The sequence below is a fragment of the Artemia franciscana genome, chromosome 6 (assembly GCF_032884065.1).
Source record: "Artemia franciscana chromosome 6, ASM3288406v1, whole genome shotgun sequence".
Classification (NCBI taxonomy): domain Eukaryota; kingdom Metazoa; phylum Arthropoda; class Branchiopoda; order Anostraca; family Artemiidae; genus Artemia; species Artemia franciscana.
In genome coordinates, this window is record NC_088868.1 from 19,104,741 (window position 1) to 19,125,814 (window position 21,074).

At 33.4% G+C, this 21,074-nt stretch overlaps 1 protein-coding gene across 1 annotated transcript in view; it reads left to right on the forward strand.

Annotated features, from left to right (window-relative positions):
* Positions 1 to 18,402, forward strand: part of LOC136028147 (FACT complex subunit spt16-like) — a gene marked incomplete in the record, with an annotated part of 35,909 nt that extends 17,507 nt beyond the window's left edge. The window contains 9 exon segments of the mRNA XM_065705810.1: positions 1,342 to 1,540; positions 3,735 to 3,973; positions 6,034 to 6,176; positions 7,308 to 7,490; positions 8,566 to 8,867; positions 13,032 to 13,212; positions 14,451 to 14,541; positions 17,761 to 17,989; positions 18,244 to 18,402. Coding sequence (XP_065561882.1) covers positions 1,342 to 1,540; positions 3,735 to 3,973; positions 6,034 to 6,176; positions 7,308 to 7,490; positions 8,566 to 8,867; positions 13,032 to 13,212; positions 14,451 to 14,541; positions 17,761 to 17,989; positions 18,244 to 18,322 — 1,646 coding nt within the window.
* Positions 18,403 to 21,074: the final 2,672 nt, after the last annotated feature.

Consider the following 21,074-nt stretch of genomic DNA (forward strand, 5'->3'; position numbering starts at 1 on the left):
ATATATATATACTAGCCCATCTGAAGCTTTCATCTTCCTAAAAGGGTTTTACTTTTGAAACAATATTTCAGCTCGGATATACTATCCAGTGTTGCCACCATTGTGAGGTTGTCTTTTTTTTCTCTTGTCAAATTCTGTTCTTCATTTTCAGTTAAATGATAATAAATGACCTCAATTGGTTGAAATTGAAGACCTGATTAATTCAAGCTCGCATCCAAAGAAATAATATCAACCAGTATCATTTCGTTTTACACTAGAAAAATTCTTAAATTAATTACCAAGTCCTTGGGAACAAAACATTGTTAATTCCGTTTATTTGATTTTTTTTTTAATTTTACTTAATATCAGGGAGGAAATAAAAGATTTAACTTGGCTGAAAGGGATCTTTACAACCAGGTGCATACACAATAATGTTTTTAGGGCTGCGAGCGAATTTTTCTAACAGGATGAAAAAAAAAATCTGTATTTGTGTCTTATAAAATATGATTATTTTAATTAGTGTAGGATGCTTCTTGGAACATTTATCTAGTTTTTTTTTATTATTGTTTTTAAATTAGGATGTCTTTAGGAATGTTTATGTAGTTAATCGCTACGCGTTAGCAAAATTTAAATTTTTCCCTAGCGTTGTGATTTTATTGCATTTATGCCTCTTTTGTACTTTTGCTTTGCTCTTGGTTTTTTAAATCACAATATTAATCAAGCCAAACTAAACTTCATTTCATCCTTGTTTTGAATCTTTCCAGTTTTTAATTTTGCTCGGTATTTCTGCTCTGTCAGTGCAACTTATTCTTCTTTTTAATTTGCATTACGCCCATGGTAAAGCGAATCAGATTTCTTTCTGTTGTCCCTATTCCCTTTTTTTTTTGTTCGGTGATGCTGCACTGTAAGTTATACTTGTATTTATTTTATTTTCTTAATTTTTATTGCTCCAATGGTAAAGTGCCACAGATTTCTTTCTGTCGATTCCTATTTCCTATAAATATTGAATATTAAACTTTTCGCTTTGATATATTTGTCTCAGGTTTTCTCGACATTTTTTGTGTCAAAGTTCGAGACTTGATTTGGGACAAAGCGTGATGTCACTAGACGAGTTCTGTGTGACCGACAGTAGCAGTTTCTTTCGATCAGGAAGTAAATTAAACGGAAATAAGATAGCTAGATGGCTGCTAAACTTAGAAGTATTGAAGTGACGATACTAAAGTACTATTAATGGATACAGTAAATCAAATGAGGCTTAAGTTGAGAGTTGTACTGATAATATTATCAACAATAATATAAATAATAAGTTACCTGAACTTTCCTTCATCATTCAATTCATACGAGTGTATTTTTGTTTTTTAGATAAGAGATACGAGACTGTGATTCTACCCATTTTTGGCATTCCTGTGCCATTTCATATTTCGACCATTAAGAACATATCTCAGAGTGTAGAGGGTGATTATACATATTTAAGAGTGAATTTCTTTCATCCTGGTGCCGCTGTTGGAAAAGGGGATCTAACATCATTTCAAAGTCCAGAATCAACTCATCTTAAAGAAATGTAAGCTTGGTTTCATTCAGTCTTCTTTTTTTCTTCTTTTCTACGCTTTTGATCTTAGTGCTCAACTTTTGTATAATTATGAAATTGAAACTAGAAATATACTAAAAACTGAAATTCTGGGTGGTTATTGTTATCTGTCCTTCCTTCAAAATTGCAACCTTGCTTCTATATTTGTCCCCTTTTATATATATATATATATATATATATATATATATATATATATATATATATATATATATATATATATATATATATATATATATATATATATATATATATATATATATATATATATATATATATATATATATATATATATATATATATATATAATATATATATATATATATATATATATATATATATATATATATATATATATATATATATATATATATATATATATATATATATATATATATATATATATTATATATATATATATATATATATATATTATATATATATATATATATATATATATATATATATATATATATATATATATATATATATATATATATATATATATATATATATATATATATATATATATATATATATATATATATATATATATATATATATATATATATATATATATATATATATATATATATATATATATATATATATATATATATATATATATATATATATATATATATATAATATATATATATAGTTCAGTAAAGAATAGTTTCAAATAGAGATCAATCCTTATATTAAAGGTAAAGAATACGGCATTAGGCTTTACAGTCCCTACCGGCGGTGCTGATCTCTATTTCCTGGCCCTTCAGCCAGGAAGTGCAATGGGGGGCTGGGGGCCAACCATCTTGTACTTTCACACACCCTTCCTGTTTACCTTCCCCTGATTTCTCCAGGTATCCATTTAGAGCTGGGTCGACTCTGGCTGAGTTTACAGAGTCACGCCACTGACCCGCGTCCCAAACTAAATAAATCCTTATATTAGACAGTGAATAAAAGAACAAGAAAATACTGGATATTTTGATGGTATATACAGTATTTTTTTTATTGTTTTTTTTCACTGTCTAGTAAAAGGATTTAACCCTATTTTAACTGTTATTTATTGTCATGGAGAGGCAGTTTGGTCTTCGAAAATACTTCATATTTGCATCTGTTGAAACTTCACAGGAAGCAATGCTCATAGGCAACGTTTTGAAAGGACATTGTTCAATAGTTTTGAAGCAATTCTAAGCTATATCATAATGACTAAAATGAGGGTATAATAAAATAATAATAAAGGATAGAATAACGCATAATAACACGTAATATAATAACAATTTTTGGTATGTAATTGTCATAAAGTAACAGATGTAAAAACATGGTACCTGAATCTAAAAAATTATTTTAAAACTGAAAATGGTTTAATTGGAGGACGAATTTTGTAAAACTTTGACTTAGCAAGCCCATCTTTGGAGGGAATCCAAGAATATCCAAACTGACAAATTACTATCTTTGGAGGGAATCCAAGAATATCCAAACTGACAAATTACTAGTGAAGCAAAAGCAAAAATTTAAAATCGTCCTCTTTACCTTTGAGTAATGATGTGTTATTTTAACTCAAATGCTTGTGTTTTGAACTTTATTTAACTTTTTAATTGGCCTCAGTAATTTCGCATAATAGTTGTAGTGTTGCTTGTCTTAAACTGGTTAAAAAGCCATGACGAAGCATCAGAGACCAGATTCCCTTTACTTGTTGATACTCTTTGAAAAAAAAACAAAAACGATTAGTAAATCACGCAACTGCAGTGAACATTTCACATTTCGAGAGAGGGCTAGTTGCTCTCTGATGGGACCCATCTTTATATTGAGATATTAGCCTGGTGAAAGATGTTCTTGGCTTCGAAATTTTCACTTAGATTCCTAAATTTTGACAAAACCCACGTTAGCTTGTTAATGCAGCTATTTCACATGTGAAAGGTGTTTTTAAGTTAAAGAATTTTGTTGAGGTATTTTTAGACTTGACAAATCTCCTTGGCAAAAGGTATTTTTGGTAATGTAGTTTGAATGAGATATTCCTAAAGTTGGACCAAAGCCACCTTTAGCTGTTTAGGCCAGTTTTTTTTAATATAACTAAGGTGTTGTACGACTTCCCTTTGACTGTTCATCTAATGATGAAAGATTTTCGGTTTTGAAAATTTCATCAAAATGTTCCTGTTACTTTTTCCAGAACTTACCGAAGTACCAACACAAAAGAGCCAGGTGAGCTGTCTGCACCATCCTCAAATTTAAATACAGCTTTTAGGATCATTAAAGAAGTTCAAAAGAAGTTTAAAACAAGAGAAGCAGAAGAAAGGGAAAAAGAGAATTTGGTGAAACAGGATACCCTGGTATTATCGCAGAACAAGGGCAACCCCAAGTTGAAAGATCTATATATTAGACCGAATATTGTACAAAAACGAATTTCAGGTACAGTTGTTTACTTTTTTTACGTCCGTTTTTTTTCCTGCGTTCCCGGAGTCGATTGTCATCGATTGGTTGTCTACTTAAAAAAATCGTTTGCATCAGATAGCCAGGGTTGCCACCTGTAGCACGAAACTGCCGTTTTAGCGCTATTTTATTATGTTTAGCACTGTAGCACGTGCTTGGGGTTGCTAAAATAGTGTTAAAGTGGCACAAAAAGTGTTATTTTAGCACTATTACAATCAATTTTTAACTATAGCATCGAAAGTCGCTGTGTAGCACGGAAATTTGGGCAATTATAGCACTTTAGGAAATGACCGTGGTGGCAACCCTGTAGGTAGCAAACACTTCAACGTTGAATTGAGAGTGGAGAATCATAAAATTAAAAACGTAACAAAAGTAAAAAAAAACGTTTACAATTAATTAAATTGTAACCGTATTAGGAAAATACAAGAAAATCAGGCTGAACTTGAAGTCTCGATGCTGCCTTATTGAAGGCCTATTGTTTCCCCAAAAAATAAAGATAAAAGAAGAAGAAAAAAATTGCAGTCGTCTTTCCAATAATTTGATGACTTAGCTACCCTAGGATGGTGGGGAGGGGGGCTTAGATTTTTTATGTAAGCACAGCGCTAAGACGTACTTAACCTTAGTAAATAACCTTAGTAAAGATAATAAGGATTAAGTAAATCCGTATAAAAATTAAGTAAAGGTAATAAAGATTAAGTAAAATAAAGACTTAGTAAAGGAAATAATGCTTAAGGTGTAATATATAGTTAAGATTATGCATAACCTTAATGAAGGTTATGACATTTTCAAATAGATGATCACAAAATAATATCCAGATCTATTAAAAATATACTATATTTTCTCGTCATGTATTTTCTGTCGATTTTTAGGTTTTTTGTTAATTGAAAAACTATGAATTATCAGTTGTGTTATGCGTTATTTTCGTATATGTTTGACAAGTTGCACAAGTAATAGCTCTTTTTTATTCATTGATAGGCTTAACGCCAATTTTTTGTATGTTTTATTTTAACTAACTGGTCTGCTCCGAAGGAATTCGTCAAATCGAAATATGGTGAGCGAAAAATAGTTTTGTAAGGGGAGATGGCTAGGGTATAGGACTCTTTATACTGTATAAACTCTTCAAACCTTTCTATTATAGGAACGTTCTGTAAGTAATGTCTATGCTAAGAAAGATAAAGATGAAAGGAAGTATATGCTACATTACTGGATCATGCGTAATTCAAAACAATTGTATACATACATTGATGGTTCTTGAAAATACAGGCTTCTTATAAGCATACCAAACTGTTATCTGTATCCTACCTTTGTAAGAAATTAGGTTACTATGTCCATCCGCCTTTTGTACCTTATACCTTACAATTACTTACAAACGTGTTTGTACAGAAAGAGATGATTCCTTTTTTTCACCAAGATTTTGCTGGAGATCTCTCTCCTGGTAAAACATTGGAGATATGAGCTTGAACTGCTTCTTTTATTCTTTTCATACTTCCCAGAAAAGTTTTTTTCTCCTTCCTCATGTTTTTAAGATTGAACCTGCATACACCTATCTTTTACTTTTTTTTTTACTTTGTTTTTTGTTGAGTTAACCGTATTTCTATAAACGATATATATTTTTGTTATGAAGCACCTTGCGTATTGAATTGTACAATCATTTTTGGAATTTAAGACACGTTTTATTCAGCCATTTTATACATACGTTTTATTTGTTTAATTTAGCTTTACATTTTCTTTGCCTATCTATTTACTTGTTCGTTTTCATGTTTTTGTCTAAATTTTTATGCTACTTGGGACGTTAGAAGCGTACATCAGTGGTTTAATCAATGCATTAGCTGTAGTTAAGTTTAAAAAGTTTTGAAGATTCATATTTTTCTGAATTTGCATATGTTTTCATGTGAAAGATGAAAGTCTTACCTCATCCAAGGACCTTTCTAAGGAAGATTAGGATATCAGTTTGCTTACTTGTAGATTCTGTTTGTATATTCATTTTTTTTTTCGTTATATTTTTCAACAGTTCTTTAAACGCTTTTTCTTCCTTATAGGAACGTTAGAGGCTCATACCAATGGTTTCCGGTATACTTCTATCCGCGGTGATAAAGTGGATATTTTGTATAATAACATCAAGCATGCTATCTTCCAGCCATGTGACGGTGAAATGATTATTCTACTCCATTTCCATTTAAAGGTAAGGCTGCGAGTTCTTACTCACTTTATACAACCTTCTTTCATTTTTTTTTAAATCATTGTTAAGTCTTTTCTTGAAAGCTTGTTGTTCATTTATAAAGAATTGTAATTTGAGCTTTTTGGAAGCCGTTCTGACCGAGTCCACTTCGTAATAAGGTTTTCAAAGTTTTGGCATTACAGTACTTGGTTGGGCCTCAATTTTGTATAGTCACAAAGATTTTTCTTAGAAACTTGAATTATATGATGAATATATTAAAAATAGACCCTATAATGATTCTCTGGTTTTTTTTTTTATTTCTCGTTGCTTGTTTTATGGAGTTGAGATACATGTTCTTCAAGGGCTCATATTACTGATTCAATTAATTTAGACCCAACTCTGCCTCAGAGGCACCTAGGGCATCAAGAAGGACCTGCCAATCTTCCTGTTGATTTGCTGATACCAGCATGTCCTCCCACAGACTCTGGACTGACATGTGCAAGCTACGTAGATTTGTCTGGTCGCATTATTTCTGGGTCTGCCTCTGCGGCATGAGCCCGCTCGTTGTCACCGTCTGCAATCTTTTATGGCATGTGTCAGAAGAGGCTGGCCCGTCTTGTTCCGGAAGGATTGGTTTGTTATCCTTTGCTACCTCTATTGTTCCTACTTCAGGTTCCAGATCTTGGCTGCGTAAAATAGAATTGTTATAAGATAGTTGATTCCGATGATGACATCAGGACTACAGTAAAAAATGATATCAGGAAAAAAACCACCCAGGTTATATTACATATATATATATATTTATATTATATTATATTATATTATTATATTTCGATTATATTATATATATTATATTATATATTATATTATATAGGTTATATTATATTATGTATGTTATATTATATATATATATATATATATATATATATATATATATATATATATATATATATATATATATATATATATATATATTATATATATATATCTAGGTTATATTTATAAAGCTGTTCTATATACCGCTCCTCCCAAACCGAGAACATTTAATTTCCAAAAATGATGGATGCAATTATTATACTTATTTTTTTTATTACCCCTTGCTCCTTTTTTTTTAGCAGCTTTCTTGTTTTCTGATCAAAATATTCTCATTTTTAGAACGCAATCATGTTTGGTAAGAAGAAACATAACGATGTGCAGTTTTATACAGAAGTTGGTGAGATTACAACGGATTTGGGCAAACATCAGCATATGCATGACAGGGATGATTTAGCCGCTGAACAGGCCGAAAGGGAACTGAGACATAAACTCAAATCGGCATTTATTAGTTTCACTGATAAGGTCAGTTTCCCACTTGAGGCTATTGATTTCTGGAACATAAGCATAAATAATTTTCAATTAGGCACGCAGCCTGGTAATAGGGGGGTTCCAAATCCGGATCCCACAGATTCATACAATATTCCCTTAATTTCCCTAATTTGATGGAATTCCTTGTAACGAATTTTAATATTGACCCCCCCCCCCCGCCTCCTGCGAGAAAATATTTGAAACTGAAAACTTATTGCACAACTTTGGAAGAAGTCGTAGCTTGGATCCTCAAAACTAGCAGAAAAATTATCAAGGGGTATTTGGAAATGATAATTTTTTAGATCTATGGCTATAGAAAGTAGATGCATTAAGCATTAAGCAAATGAAAAAATTGTACTGTAAAAAAATAGTAATTTTGTTACCTAGCGCACATAATCACTAAGGAAAACAACAACAAAGATTAAAGAATATTTCCTAAAATAAAGTTGAAGTTGATGTTGTGCTATTCAACATCGAATTTTAACGGTGTATTGCTTTAAGAAATTCACATTTCTTTTTGAAAATAAAAGAAGTGAAGCCTCATTTTCGGTCCATATGGATATTTTGTGTAGAAACTAAATATTTTTTCTATTCACTTTTATTTTTATTTTTCAGGTTAGGTAAACGGCTTTAGTGCTTCAAGACCATGCTTATTAAAGATGGAACTTCAATGCATGTATTTCTAGTTTCTGTTTTTGAATTATTCTTAGATAATCTTCGCCATAATCAAGGCTATATATCACACCTCTTTCTGAAAAGGTGCCTAATGTACTGTAATAGTTCCGTTTAGGGTCTTTATTCCACATTCACTTTATAGGAGCTCAGGGAAGTGTTACTGGATGATTGAAGGGACACAATTTTTTTTATCCGTTTTTGTTCTTCATGAATCTGCACAAGTTTTCTTGAACTTCTTCGTTATTTAATTTGTCCAGTTTTTCTATCTTTAAATTCAACTATCCTGTAATAAAACCAGACGCGCCTTGTGTAATATGTATTTTCTTTAAAATGCATTTATTAGAAATATTACTAGTATGGTTCGGATTTTTCAATTCATTTTGATTAATTCTAGGTGGCAAAAATGACAAACAGCGAGATAGAATTTGATACACCATTTAAAGAGCTTGGATTTCCTGGTGCTCCATTCAGAAGTACAGTCTTGCTACAACCCACCTCTGGCAGTCTTGTGAATCTTACGGAGTGGCCTCCTTTTGTAGTGTCATTGGAAGAAGTTGAATTAGTCCATTTTGAGAGAGTTTCTTTCAGCCTCAAAAACTTCGACATGGTCTTTATTTTCAAGGATTATAATCGTAAAGTGTCAATGATTAATGCAATTCCAATGAACATGTTGGATCACGTCAAAGAATGGCTGAAGTAAGTTTCTTTTGTTCATGATCAATTATATCAACAAATAAAAGCTTTCAAAACTTAGTCACGTTTAATTTTCTTTTGCCATAATATAAAGAAATATATTTCCAAATTCAATTTTGACTGGTTATTCAAATGTGAGGATGGGAAAACCACAGCACATACTACGATAAAAGGTCTGGTTTATTCAAAAGTACTATTCACTTCATTTTAATTGTTCTTCTCCTCGTGGAAGCTTATCCTCACACTACTTGGGAAACAGTCTCCAAGGCTGTAAATTGGTTACTTGGCCTGTAAAAATATTAGTATCCTATGTTTGTTTGTTGTTATTGTTTGTGTTGTTGTTTTATATAGGTATGGTATACCATATATAACATATATGTTATACTGTTTACTAGTTTTCACTTGGTAAACACTGTTCTTTCTTGATGAAAACGTCTATCAAACTAACTAATATAACAAAGAATAAGGCAGGTTCTATTTTATACAATTCAAGACTACTTTTGCTATACAGTTCCAAATCTTCCTACTTCTTATATGTATTTCATTCATATTTCAAATATCCCTCACTGTTTTAAAGGCCGAAAGACTCTATTACCGGTGTTTATGAACTTGAAATCAGCACAAAAAATTGAGTTAGTCATCGAAAAGAAAGTAAAATAAAAAAATATATATATTTTAACCCCCATTTCACCAACAGTTTAGCTGTAGATGAAAACTTTATTTGGTTACTAACACGTTATCAGTTGTAAAAATACGTCCTTTGTGCTGCACACCCTTCTTCCTTTCTGTATCTCTTTCTTTCTCTGTTCATCTCTTTTTCATTTACTCATACATCCAATTGCTAGTTCGAAAGCTCAGAAAGTCCCAAAGCCGGTGAACTATCCGGAAAACATAGGATCATTTCGTAAATATCTAGTCATTTAGGGAAATAGTTTTCTTTTCTTTGTGTGTCTTTTCTTTTTATTCTCCTGTCACTTTAAATACGTATTTTGTGCATGAGATTACACTCATGTATTCAATTGGGGGGGGGGGGGCCTTCCGCAGTCAACAATTTAGAAATCCTTCCCATTATTCTCTACAGTTTTGTAATGATTTGAATTTTTTTTTGCTTTTTTTTGACCCCCCTCCCCCTCCCCAACAAAAAATCCAATAAGCATGCCTGTACGATAAGATGGGCGTATTTCTGAAAAGTGTAGACTAAAACTAATTCTTGTGTTTTTAACTGGAGAGCCGTTTTTGAGCAACCGAAAATTTTCTTTTTCGAAATAAAATCTCATATAATCCATGAACAGCCACTAAGATACTGGTTTCTGTCGGATGATGGCCATTTCCTATTCCTAATTTTTATTTATTTATTTTTTTTTTTTTTACCTGAAAAGCTGTGAAAAGAAAGTCTAAATTAATTACTAATACTTTGCTTTTTATTTTGAACCATTTCTTAGTTTTGCGTTGCAGAACTCCGGAAAGCACGTTTTGTCAGCATTGTTTCTGTCGTTATGCAGCGTGCCCCTGATCAGACAATTATTTATTTATTTATTTGTTTATTTCTAACCTGTGAGACAATACAAAAGAAGTACACAAAGACGGAGTACAAAAAAAGGGAAGAAGAAAAAAAGAAGGCACCACAATGTTTATCAGAACAATTAAAAGGATGATCTATAAAACACTGAAAATCAGTTACATACATGCAACTTTTATCATCACTGTATAAGAAGGGGATACAATGGATGAAAACTCATTTTGCGGTCATGTTTCAAAGTACGTTTTGATAGAGCTATTGATGGGTTGGCTGTTTATGCTTGCAGATTAATACTGGATTTCGGGTCCACAAGGGTAAATTAAGTAAATATTTTGCAAATCTAAATATACTGAACGGGATTTACGTTTATCTGTTTGAGAGAAAATCCAATAAAATGGTGCTGTGTATAGAAATTGCGGTAGTGGAGCTTAATTATACAGTTTAGTAAGGATTATTCTGTTGAAACGTTTTTTTTTTAGTTCGGACAACTGAAGCATAAGACCCACCACATTTGTTCAAGGTGGGAAATCAGCAGCAAATGGGTTTGATTTAGGGATGGCCGAATTAGTAGACCAATACAAACAAGTTTCTCAACTGGCTTTCCTAAAGAACGTTCTAGCTGGACTGACGGGATGGAGCCCGAATCACCTCAATTGAATAGAAGAGCTTCAGATTTTTCAGAATTAAATTCTTTAACCCAGTTTAGAATATTCTCTCTCGAATGTGCTGAAGCTTTCTTGGATACGCTGTACCGAGCTGCTAAGACTATGAACATCATCCGCATAATAGGCAAATGTCAGGTTTGTTGCTACCTCAATGCATGAGGGTATGCAAAAGTTTCTCAATGTGTGACTAACACAGGGGTGAACGCCTCTTTTTGCTGTACGAAAGAGCATGGTTCCGTGTACCAATGATTCAAATGCACGCCTAGTATCCGTGTGCTGCTTCAACGAGACTTTCTTGGGCCAGTTCAGCCTCCATTAGGACACTAGCTACAACACTAAGGGCACTCTATTGTATTCTGAAAACCACATTGGTAGGGTGGAACGCTACATTTCTTCTTTAACTCATCAACAGAAAAACAACTCAAACAGTCTACAGAATGTAGTTGAGATTGTTATAGGTCTAAAAGTCGAACACTCGACTGTAATGTGACCTAAAATTTGGACGACGGTAATGTAAAAGTATCAAGAATCATCTGCAAGAGCAATCTTAGGTGTGACATTAGCAAAGGGGTTCCATGGATAACATGTAGTACACTAATATTATATACACCAAACCAAGCTTTCCGTTACAGTTTTGGAGACTGCCGTTATTATAGCTTTCATTGTAACAACATAGTGAGACTCCAAGTAAACATATAGAAATTCGTCAAGTTTGGATTAATATTTAGACTCTTTAAGTTGGATCTGGTGGGGTGAATTCATTCGAAAAATGTGTTTTCCACTCAGATAGGGGATATCAGAAGCCTTGGGAGTATTCGAAGACTTGATGTTTGGGGGAGCAAGGGATTTCCGAATGGAATCGGGCGAAGCAGAAACTCTAAGCGAATATAATTAGCAATGCCTGCACGGTGTCGAGATAGCGAAATAAATGCAACTAGAACCACTCGTTACAGAAACACAGTATACAAAATAAATAATGGTTTGCCGTCGCTACCAGGACAAAGCGCAAGGCAGCCTAGACTAAGTGACCACAAGCTAGTAAGGAAAAAATATAGCCCCTAGTAACCAAAATTTATAAAGTTAAGTGAGAAAGAATCGTTAAGGTTGATGAACCTTAATGATAAAAGTTTGTTGCGAGAACAAATGTAATTGAACTTTGAAAAATAGCCCGAAACCCCTCGAAAATCGCTTCGGGTTGAAATGAAAACTGCACTAATGGATTGTCCATAGCCGAAAACTTCATATAGGCGAATTACAGTCCCCCATCTTGACCAACAAGGATAATCACACGCATGGTTACAATTTTAAAGTGCATGAGTTCAAGATTTGGAAATTTTTGAAATAATAATTTCAAATCTGCCAGGAAAAGGTCGGAGCTGTCAACCGTATCAAAAGAATCAATGGGAGGAAGGTGACACGAATTCTACGAGGATCCATCAATGAACGGCCCGAGGTCCAAGTGCCAACTCATCTAAGTTATGTCTGAATCCCTAAGGCGCAGTAGAGTAAAGGTCGAAAGCCTGAGCCCCGAGCGATACAAGAGCCAAATGCCCGAGTTGTTGACTGTAGCACATAAAACAGGGAGCGTCAAAAATGACAAAAATACGCAAAGTGGGCCTTTTTGTTGGCAAAACGTTCGCCAAATAACTATTTTTATTATTTTTATATATCGACATTCTTTACTATTTGCATATTTTTGGCAGATTTCTTTTGAAAATGGTGCCTCTTCTCCCTAACAACTTCATCCGTATATTTATGGGGTAACTTCTTGTCTTAGGTGGTAGTTAAAACTACCCCCCCCCCTATTTTGGGGGGTTGGCACAAAAGACGAAAACCGTCCAATAGAAGCTGTTATAATTTTTTTCTGACGGTTTAACCCCCCACCCATGATTGCCAGACCTGGATTTGTTTTTTTTTTTATCTCTACTGTCCAACAAATTCAAAACGCCAATGATTCATTTTCTAATGAGCTTCTTTTTTCAGTTCATGTGACATTCGTTACACTGAGGGAACACAATCTCTTAACTGGACAAAGATCATGAAAACGATCACTGAGGATCCCGAGGGCTTCTTTGAAACAGGAGGCTGGAGTTTCTTAGATCCAGATTCTGGCGATGAAGAACAAGTTGAAGAGGAGGAAAGTGAGGAGGATGAAGCTTATCAGGTAAAGTATTTTTCATTTACCTCGCCTGTATCTCTTACTTTCTCCTTTTTAACGTGTTCAGTATATCTCTGTACATTCTTCCTCCTTTTCGTCTCTCTTTTTCTATTTCTCTCTATTTGTCTCTTCTTATCCTTATCTCTTCTGAAAACAAGACACGTTCTATTAATTTCTGTTAAAATATTCCGTTTCGACCCCATATCCTTGTAAGCAGACTCGTATTTAGGAGTAGGGGAGGTTAGACATCTATGCCTCTTCTCTAGAATATTATGATTTCAGCCATATTGTCCGTAATATAATCTGACTGGTTCTTGTGTTTTGAATTTAACTTTCTTGGTGAAAAAGGGAGCATGTTTCGCAGGGGCAAGTTAAGGGAGCAAGTTAAACTCCAACCACCGAAGAGTTTTTTTTTTATGTTTGCTTCAATTTTCGTATAAAACTTGCTTATTTTACATGCAATTGTGAAAAGCATTTGAATCTCTGGAACCTTCCTTACGGGGAATTTTAGGGGCAGCTCCCAGGACGTATAAATTGGCCTCCCAAGTCCCAAAGATGTCTGTTTTAAGAAATCATAGGAAATATATATATATATATATATATATATATATATATATATATATATATATATATATATATATGTTTTTTTTTTTAGATAAAGATAAGATTTTTTTTTGATTTTTTTGTTGTTGAGATAAGACATGCTCTGCTTAATCGCATACTAGCCTAAATTCTGGGAATTGGTTGAAGAAGAATTAAGTTTGTTTGTGATATTGTCTTTTGGAAAAATAACCTTTGTGACAACTATTTTATATTCTCCAATCAAGATTAATACGCCATTCAGAGCTTGAATTCATGACTTTTCCCTTGATTTAAGCATGGATTAAATGCAAGTGATTGTTTTAGTGTTGTGAAATTTTAATTGTTCTTCAATTGTCTTTTGTTTATTCTTTTTATTTTAGTTTAAAGTAACGTTTTACTGCAGTAATAAAAAGGAAAATAAATTTAAATTCTTTTGAGGAACTATTCTTTTGTTTTCGCTTTTTTTTTCTTTTTTTTTATATTGTAAGAATCAAAATTTATGCTTTTTTGTCCCAGAATAGTCTAATTACTTTAAGATTTATCAATCGAATCCTTTTTCATCGCTTTGTACAAATTGCGTATAATATGCGCTGGCAAAAAAGGAAAAAAATAAGTTGTGTATTCAAAACCAAGTTGAATATTTGATAAATTTTTTTTTTCAGCCATCTGGTTCAGAAACTGGTGAAGATGAGTCAGAAGAAAGTGAATATTCTGAAGCGGATTCCGACGTTTCGAGTGATTATAGCGGTAGTGGTATGGGAACGCTTATTATATTTTATATTCCACTTTATATCGAAATTCAGCATGAAGGTTTTCAGCTGATCAAAGAATTGATGTCTTTTAGAAATGGTGGAAGAGATATATGTAATTTAAACGTTGTTCAGATTAGGAGAATATTCATTCAACATTTATTTACAAAATTGATAGTGTCGGAATGCTAAATTTCACTTGGTCAATAATTAAACTGAAAACCGTGGCAATGCTTATAGATGCATAGAGCATATAACAGTTTCCCCAGAAAGTGGAGATTAGATCGTTCAGTTGATCGTTGGATGCATTCAGTTTTTCCTTTTGTCTAAAGGCAAACGACTATATCTTGTTACACACACTGCATGCAATCAGTAGGTTTATTAAGGTTTTACATAGGAAAGTATTTTTTAAACAATTTAAACAGACTTAATCTTAATAGTTTAATTAAATTTAAATTCATCAAATTTAAATTTTAATGTACTTTTATTTTAAAAGAACGTTTTAAAAGAATTGTCCTAAAATAAATTTCAAAGAATGCAGAACTAATTTTATGCGTAGTTTCCTAAATATGTCTCGCTTTGCTTCACCAGTTGGGGACCTAATTGGAACTTTCATGAACAATTTTTTTTGGGTGGGGGATGCGGGCACGTTATTGTTTCTCCAATCCTCACAAAAGAATATAGGTTAGGTTTGTTTTCCCTCTGGTGCGTGTCGTCCGGACAAGTGTGGCTAAAATGTAATAATGCTAATTTTTTCTAAAATAGCGAACAATTTGACTGAGTTTATAAATGAGAAGAAGAAGAAATAGTAGAACTAGCGCAGCTTATAGAGGAGTATGCATTTCATAACCACTCCACTTGTGAAATATCGAAATTCAGCATGAAGGTTTTCAGCTGATCAAAGAATTAATGTCTTTTAGAAATGGTGGAAGAAAGATATATATAATTTAAACGTTGTTTAGATTAGGAGAATATTCATTCAACATTTATTTACAAAAGCTGCCCTAGTATTACTTATCGTTCTCTACTTCGTTACACGTTTCAAATCTAGCTTGAAAAAGAAATAGGTTTTACATAATAAAAAGCTTTTGGGAGGAACTTAAACTTTACCAGTAAGGTGTGAACGATTTCAGTTTAAATTTTTGCACGGTCTTAGGAGGCTCTTCAACTGTACCAGTAAGACATGAATGATTTCAATTTAAATGTTTATATGGTCTTGTCAATAAGATCAGTTTGGTCAATGAGGTGTGAACGATTTCAATTTAAATTTTGTATGGTATTGGGAGGCTCTTTAACTGTACCAGTAAGGCATGAATGATTTCAATTTAAATGTACGGTATTACAAAAGGTTTCTTTTTCTAAAAAAAAATTCATACAACAATTTTTTTTTTCTTTGAAGATTGGAAATATGTTAGAGGAGTTAGAGCTTCCTCTTTCCAGCTATTTCTGTAATTGAATATGGTCGCTTAGTATTTTGTTATTTAATTTGTTTCTCCTCTGGCATGAGAAGCAAGAAGTCTGACAATGTCAATCAACATTTTTATCAAATTCCACTTATTCTTGTGCAGAAACCTGACCTGGATATCTTTTCTTTTGTAGTTGGTTGACTAGCAATGTTAAAGCTCTTCTTTCCCCTTTTTTTTGGCGACTTTTGGCATGAAAATTTAAGCCTCTGTATAAAAAAAAAGATAATATGAACAAGAGCTTAGTATTTTGAGGTTTAAGAAACTGGTTTATCATGATTTTTGTTATATAGATGGTTATGACACTGCTTTTCGATTCGAAGCTAAGAATTTCGTAGCTTTTTTGTAATATGGCGCTTTTTCTTCTTTTTTTTTTCTAAACATAAATGGTGATTGACTTGTTTATTATCTAGAAAAATGAATTGTAGTGCAATGCAACTAGATGGAGCAGAAAATTTTATATATTTAAATTGACAGTGCTTTTTTTAGTACTGCTGAATAAGCTTTTCTCTATTTCACATTTTCTTATCGTACCTCTGACAAAAAAAAAGCGTAAAAGATCGATATTTATTTCACGATAATGGAAGTGGGTTATTGAGATGGCCGGGCATACTGCAGATGGCATACGGGCAGATGGACGGGGTTATTGTGCAACTGATTCTCATGTTGGGAAATTTGCTATATGGCATTAAAACTACCGGGCATACTTAAACATATATTCAGTAAATCCATCAGATACTAAACTGGGACCTTTTTTTTTTTAATTCGGTAGCCGAGAGACTGACGTCATTCATCTTACAAGATAACAGAGTTTTTACAACCTTTTCATATCTTTCATATATTTTTATTTTACAACCATTTCATGATCCACTGCTTTCTCTACTGAAAAAAAAAAATGTATGATTTAGGGCTAATTGAACTTTTGACATTTTTTGTCTTTTAAGCTAAACATTTTTAACATGTTTCCAAAAATGGGGAGGGGAGGGTAATATCTGAGGTAAGAGGTAAAGTAGGCCTATAGATGGCTAATTCTAATTCTTCTTGTAGTTTCCACCATTTTGTTACTACAGTATTAGATTTTTATCATATTTAGGTATATTTCATTAGGATTAAGTTGCAATCTTATTTTAGAATTAGCAATCTAAAGGCCCAATGAATTTCTACTGTGATAATATAAATTCTACCAACAGGGTATAGCCAGAATCATTTGCTGAGAGGGAGGGGAGGGGGAAGGTAAAATGGCCTTACAATTTTTTTTAGAATTTTAGCTCCATTAGATTGATGTTGGTCGTTTCCTTTACTCAATCCCTGTGTACACGTATGTACATGTAATATCACATTGATCCATTTTTTTTATTCAGAAAAAATGTGCTGTAAGAAAATTATTCTGAAATATAATTTATTTTAATTTTTTTCCCTTTTTTGTAGAAGATGAAGAACTAGTCTTAAGACTAGTCTTAAGACTAGCTCTCCCAAATAAAAACGTTAAGACAATTAACGTTTCATAACAGTGGCTCAAAAAAGGCTGTTAAAAGATGAGCTAAAAAGGCTGTTTCATAAGGTGATCTATAACATTCTTTGCAAAAAATTAAGCTTGTGCTTCTCCCATTCAAACAAAATAAGCACGAAGTAAATAATAAAATTCTTCTACGAATTATACAATCCATTACAGTAATCCATTTTTTTTATTCAGAAAAAATGTGCAGTAAGAAAATTATTCTGAAATATAATTTATTTTAATTTTTTTCCCTTTTTTGTAGAAGATGAAGAAGCAGCTGAGGAATCGGGTAAAGACTGGTCTGATCTGGAAAGAGAGGCGGCTGAAGAGGATCGTAAGCGTTTAACTGGGGACTACGTAGAGGAGGACAGATCATCAAAAAAGAAAAAAGGATCATCTCATGATAAATACGATAGTAAAAGGTCAAAACATTCTTCTCCGAAGAAAGATAAACATAAAAGCTCGAGCAGAGACCATGACCGTCACCACAAGTGAGTAGTATTTTCCCTCACTGCCCCTTCCCCTCTCTCTCTCCTTCTCTGCTTTTTTTTTATGTCGCGTATTGTTATTAATTTTTCAAGTTTTGAGAATTCCTAAAAAAAATCAACCGGTATCCCTTTTTCTTTTAGGTAAACGAAAAATGTAGATTTAATGTATATTTTTTATTTTTATAGAGGAATCAGTGCCCTATATCTCCCTAGCAGTACACGAATACACAGTCTAATTGATTGTATATTTCTTTTAGGAGTTCCAGCTCATCTTCAAAAAGAAAACGAGAAGATAGCGAGAGTCGCAAGTCACCCAAAAAGAAGAGTAGAAAGTAAATTGAAAACTATATAGTGTCTGCTTTTTTACTTTATTTGCTATTTTATATTAAATAAAAATAGATATTAGTTAATTTCGATTACCACTAACAGTTTTTGGTTGCTTTGTTGCATTTTAAAATTTCAGATTTCTTCATGCTGGTCTATGCAACCTAGGTTTATCTTGTTGCTTTTTAAAATTTCTGCAGTGGTTAATGTTGGTCTATGCATCTCTAGGTTTCAGCTATCTTTACAACCATGAAAACAATGTAATTTAGACAATCACCATTCATAACAAACTACACGGATCATTCACATGAAACATTCCTGAATCACTGTCAGATGGCACTGTGTTCTCATTAGGCATTTATTTAAAAAAATATATTTTTTTTTTAAATTTTGGTAGCTATGGGCTACAGTTCGCCTTTTACTAGGTTGTAGCTACTGCTGCAACCACAATATCTAATAATAGCCTAATTATTTGTCAATTGTTTACATTTTGGAGTCGTGATGATGCTTGTTGTTGCATGTCTTCTAGCCTCAAATCTCGTCGCGTCATTTTTACTCAAAATATGTCAGTGCCTAAGATGTTTTTCCATGCTTTTTATGGCACTTGGTATTAACCAAGTGACATATAGCAATCGCAAATTCTGTCGGTCTCGGTTTTGCTACTATAGGCACTTCCAGGTAAGCTAGGACGATGAAATTTGGCAGGCGCATCAGGGACCAGACCAGATTAAATTAGAAATAGTCTTTTTCCCGATTTGACCATCTGGGGGGGGGGGAGTGGGGGCCTGTTAATTCGGAAAAAATAGAAAAATTGAAGTATTTTTAACTTACGAACGGTTGATCAGATCTTAATGAAATTTGATGTTTGGAAGGATATCGTGTCTCAAAGCTGTTATTTTAAATCCCGACCGGATCTGGTGACATTGGGGGGGGGGGGGAACCTAAAATCTTGGAAAACACTTATATTGGAGGGATTGGGACAAAACTTGCTGGGAAAAATAAGCACAAGTCCTAGATACATGATTGATATAACCGGAACGGATCCGCTCTCTTTGTTGAGGGGGGGGGGGGTTAATTCTGAAAAATTAGAAAAAATGAGGTATTTTTAACTTACGAACGGGTGATCAGATCTCAATGAAATTTGATATTTAGAAGGATATCGTGTCTCAAAGCTCTTATTTTAAATCCCGACCGGATCTGGTGACATTGGGGTGGGGGAACCTAAAATCATGGAAAACGCTTAGATTGGAGGGATCGGGATGAAACTTGATGGGAAAAATAAGCAGAAGTCTTAGATACGTGTTTTACATAATTGGAACGGATCCGCTCTATTGGGGGGGGGGGGGGGGTTAATTCTGAAAAATTAGAAAAAATGACGTATTTTTAACTTACGAAGGAGTGATCGGATCTTAATGAAACTTCATATTTAGAAGGACCTCGTAACTCATATCACTTATTTTAAATCTCAACCGGATCCAGCGTCATTGGGAGGGGGGCAGTTGGGGGGACCGGAAATCTTAGAAAATACTTGGGATGAAACTCAGGACGAGAGATCAGGATGAAACTGGATGGGAAGAATAAAAACCTGTCTAAGATATGTGACTGACATAACCGGACCGGATCTGCTCTCTTTGGTGGAGTTGGGGAGGGGGGGTAATTTTGAAAATTGAGGTATTTGTAACTTACGAAAGGGTGACCAGATCTTAATGAAATTTGATATTTAGAAGGATCTTGTGCTTTAAAGCTCTAATTTTAAATTTCAACCAGATCCTGTGACATTTGGGTGAGTTGGAGGGGGAAACCGGAATTCTTGGAAAACATGAAAATTGGGGTATTTTTATCTTACGAATAGGTGATCGGATCTTAATGAAATTTAATATTTAGAAGGAATTCATGTCTCAGAGCTCTTATTTCAAATCCCGACCAGATCTTTTGACATTGGAGGGGGAAATCTTGGAAAACACTTGGAGTGGAGGAATCGGGATGAAGCTTGGTGGATAGAATAAGCAAATGTCCTTGATACGGGATTGACGTAACCGTACTGGATTCGCTCTCTTTGGGGGAGTTGGGGGGAGGGGTTCAGTGATTTGGCGAGTTTGGTGCTTTTGGACGTGCTAGGACGATGAAAATTGGTAGGCGTGTCAGGGAGCTGCACAAATTGACTTGATAAAGTTGTTTTCCCAGATTCGACCATCTGGGAGGCTAAAGAGAGAGGAAGTAACTTACGAGTGGGTGATCGGATCTTAATGAATTTTGATATTTAGAAGGACATCGTGACTCAGAGCTCTTATTTTAAATCCTGACCGGCATTAAGCCTCTGATTTTCCTTTTAAATCAATCTATTGATTCTTAGAATTTTGTTAGAGCTCATACTATATGAGCTCTTGGCTCTTAGCTCTTCTTGTCTCGTCACAAGTGCCATATGAGCTCTTAGCTCTTGTTGCATTAGCTGTCATGTGACGTCATGTAAACCCAAAATGTACTCTTTCTTTTCTCTGTTGCTTCAGTTACTATAGACTAGAGTTAAATCCTAACTGTAATTATGTTCCAATACCCCACTAGCTGCAGAGGGAAAAAAACGGAAAGAAAAATAACAAAGCTGTCGATGCAAAACATCGTGGCTGCGGCTACTTTTGTAGTTTTTCAAGCCATTTGATTTTCCTTTTTGTAATTCACCATCAACAAAGCTCAAGGGCAATCATTATAATAATTCATAGATCTGAATACGGATTGTTTTTCCCATGGACAATTATATGTTGCATAT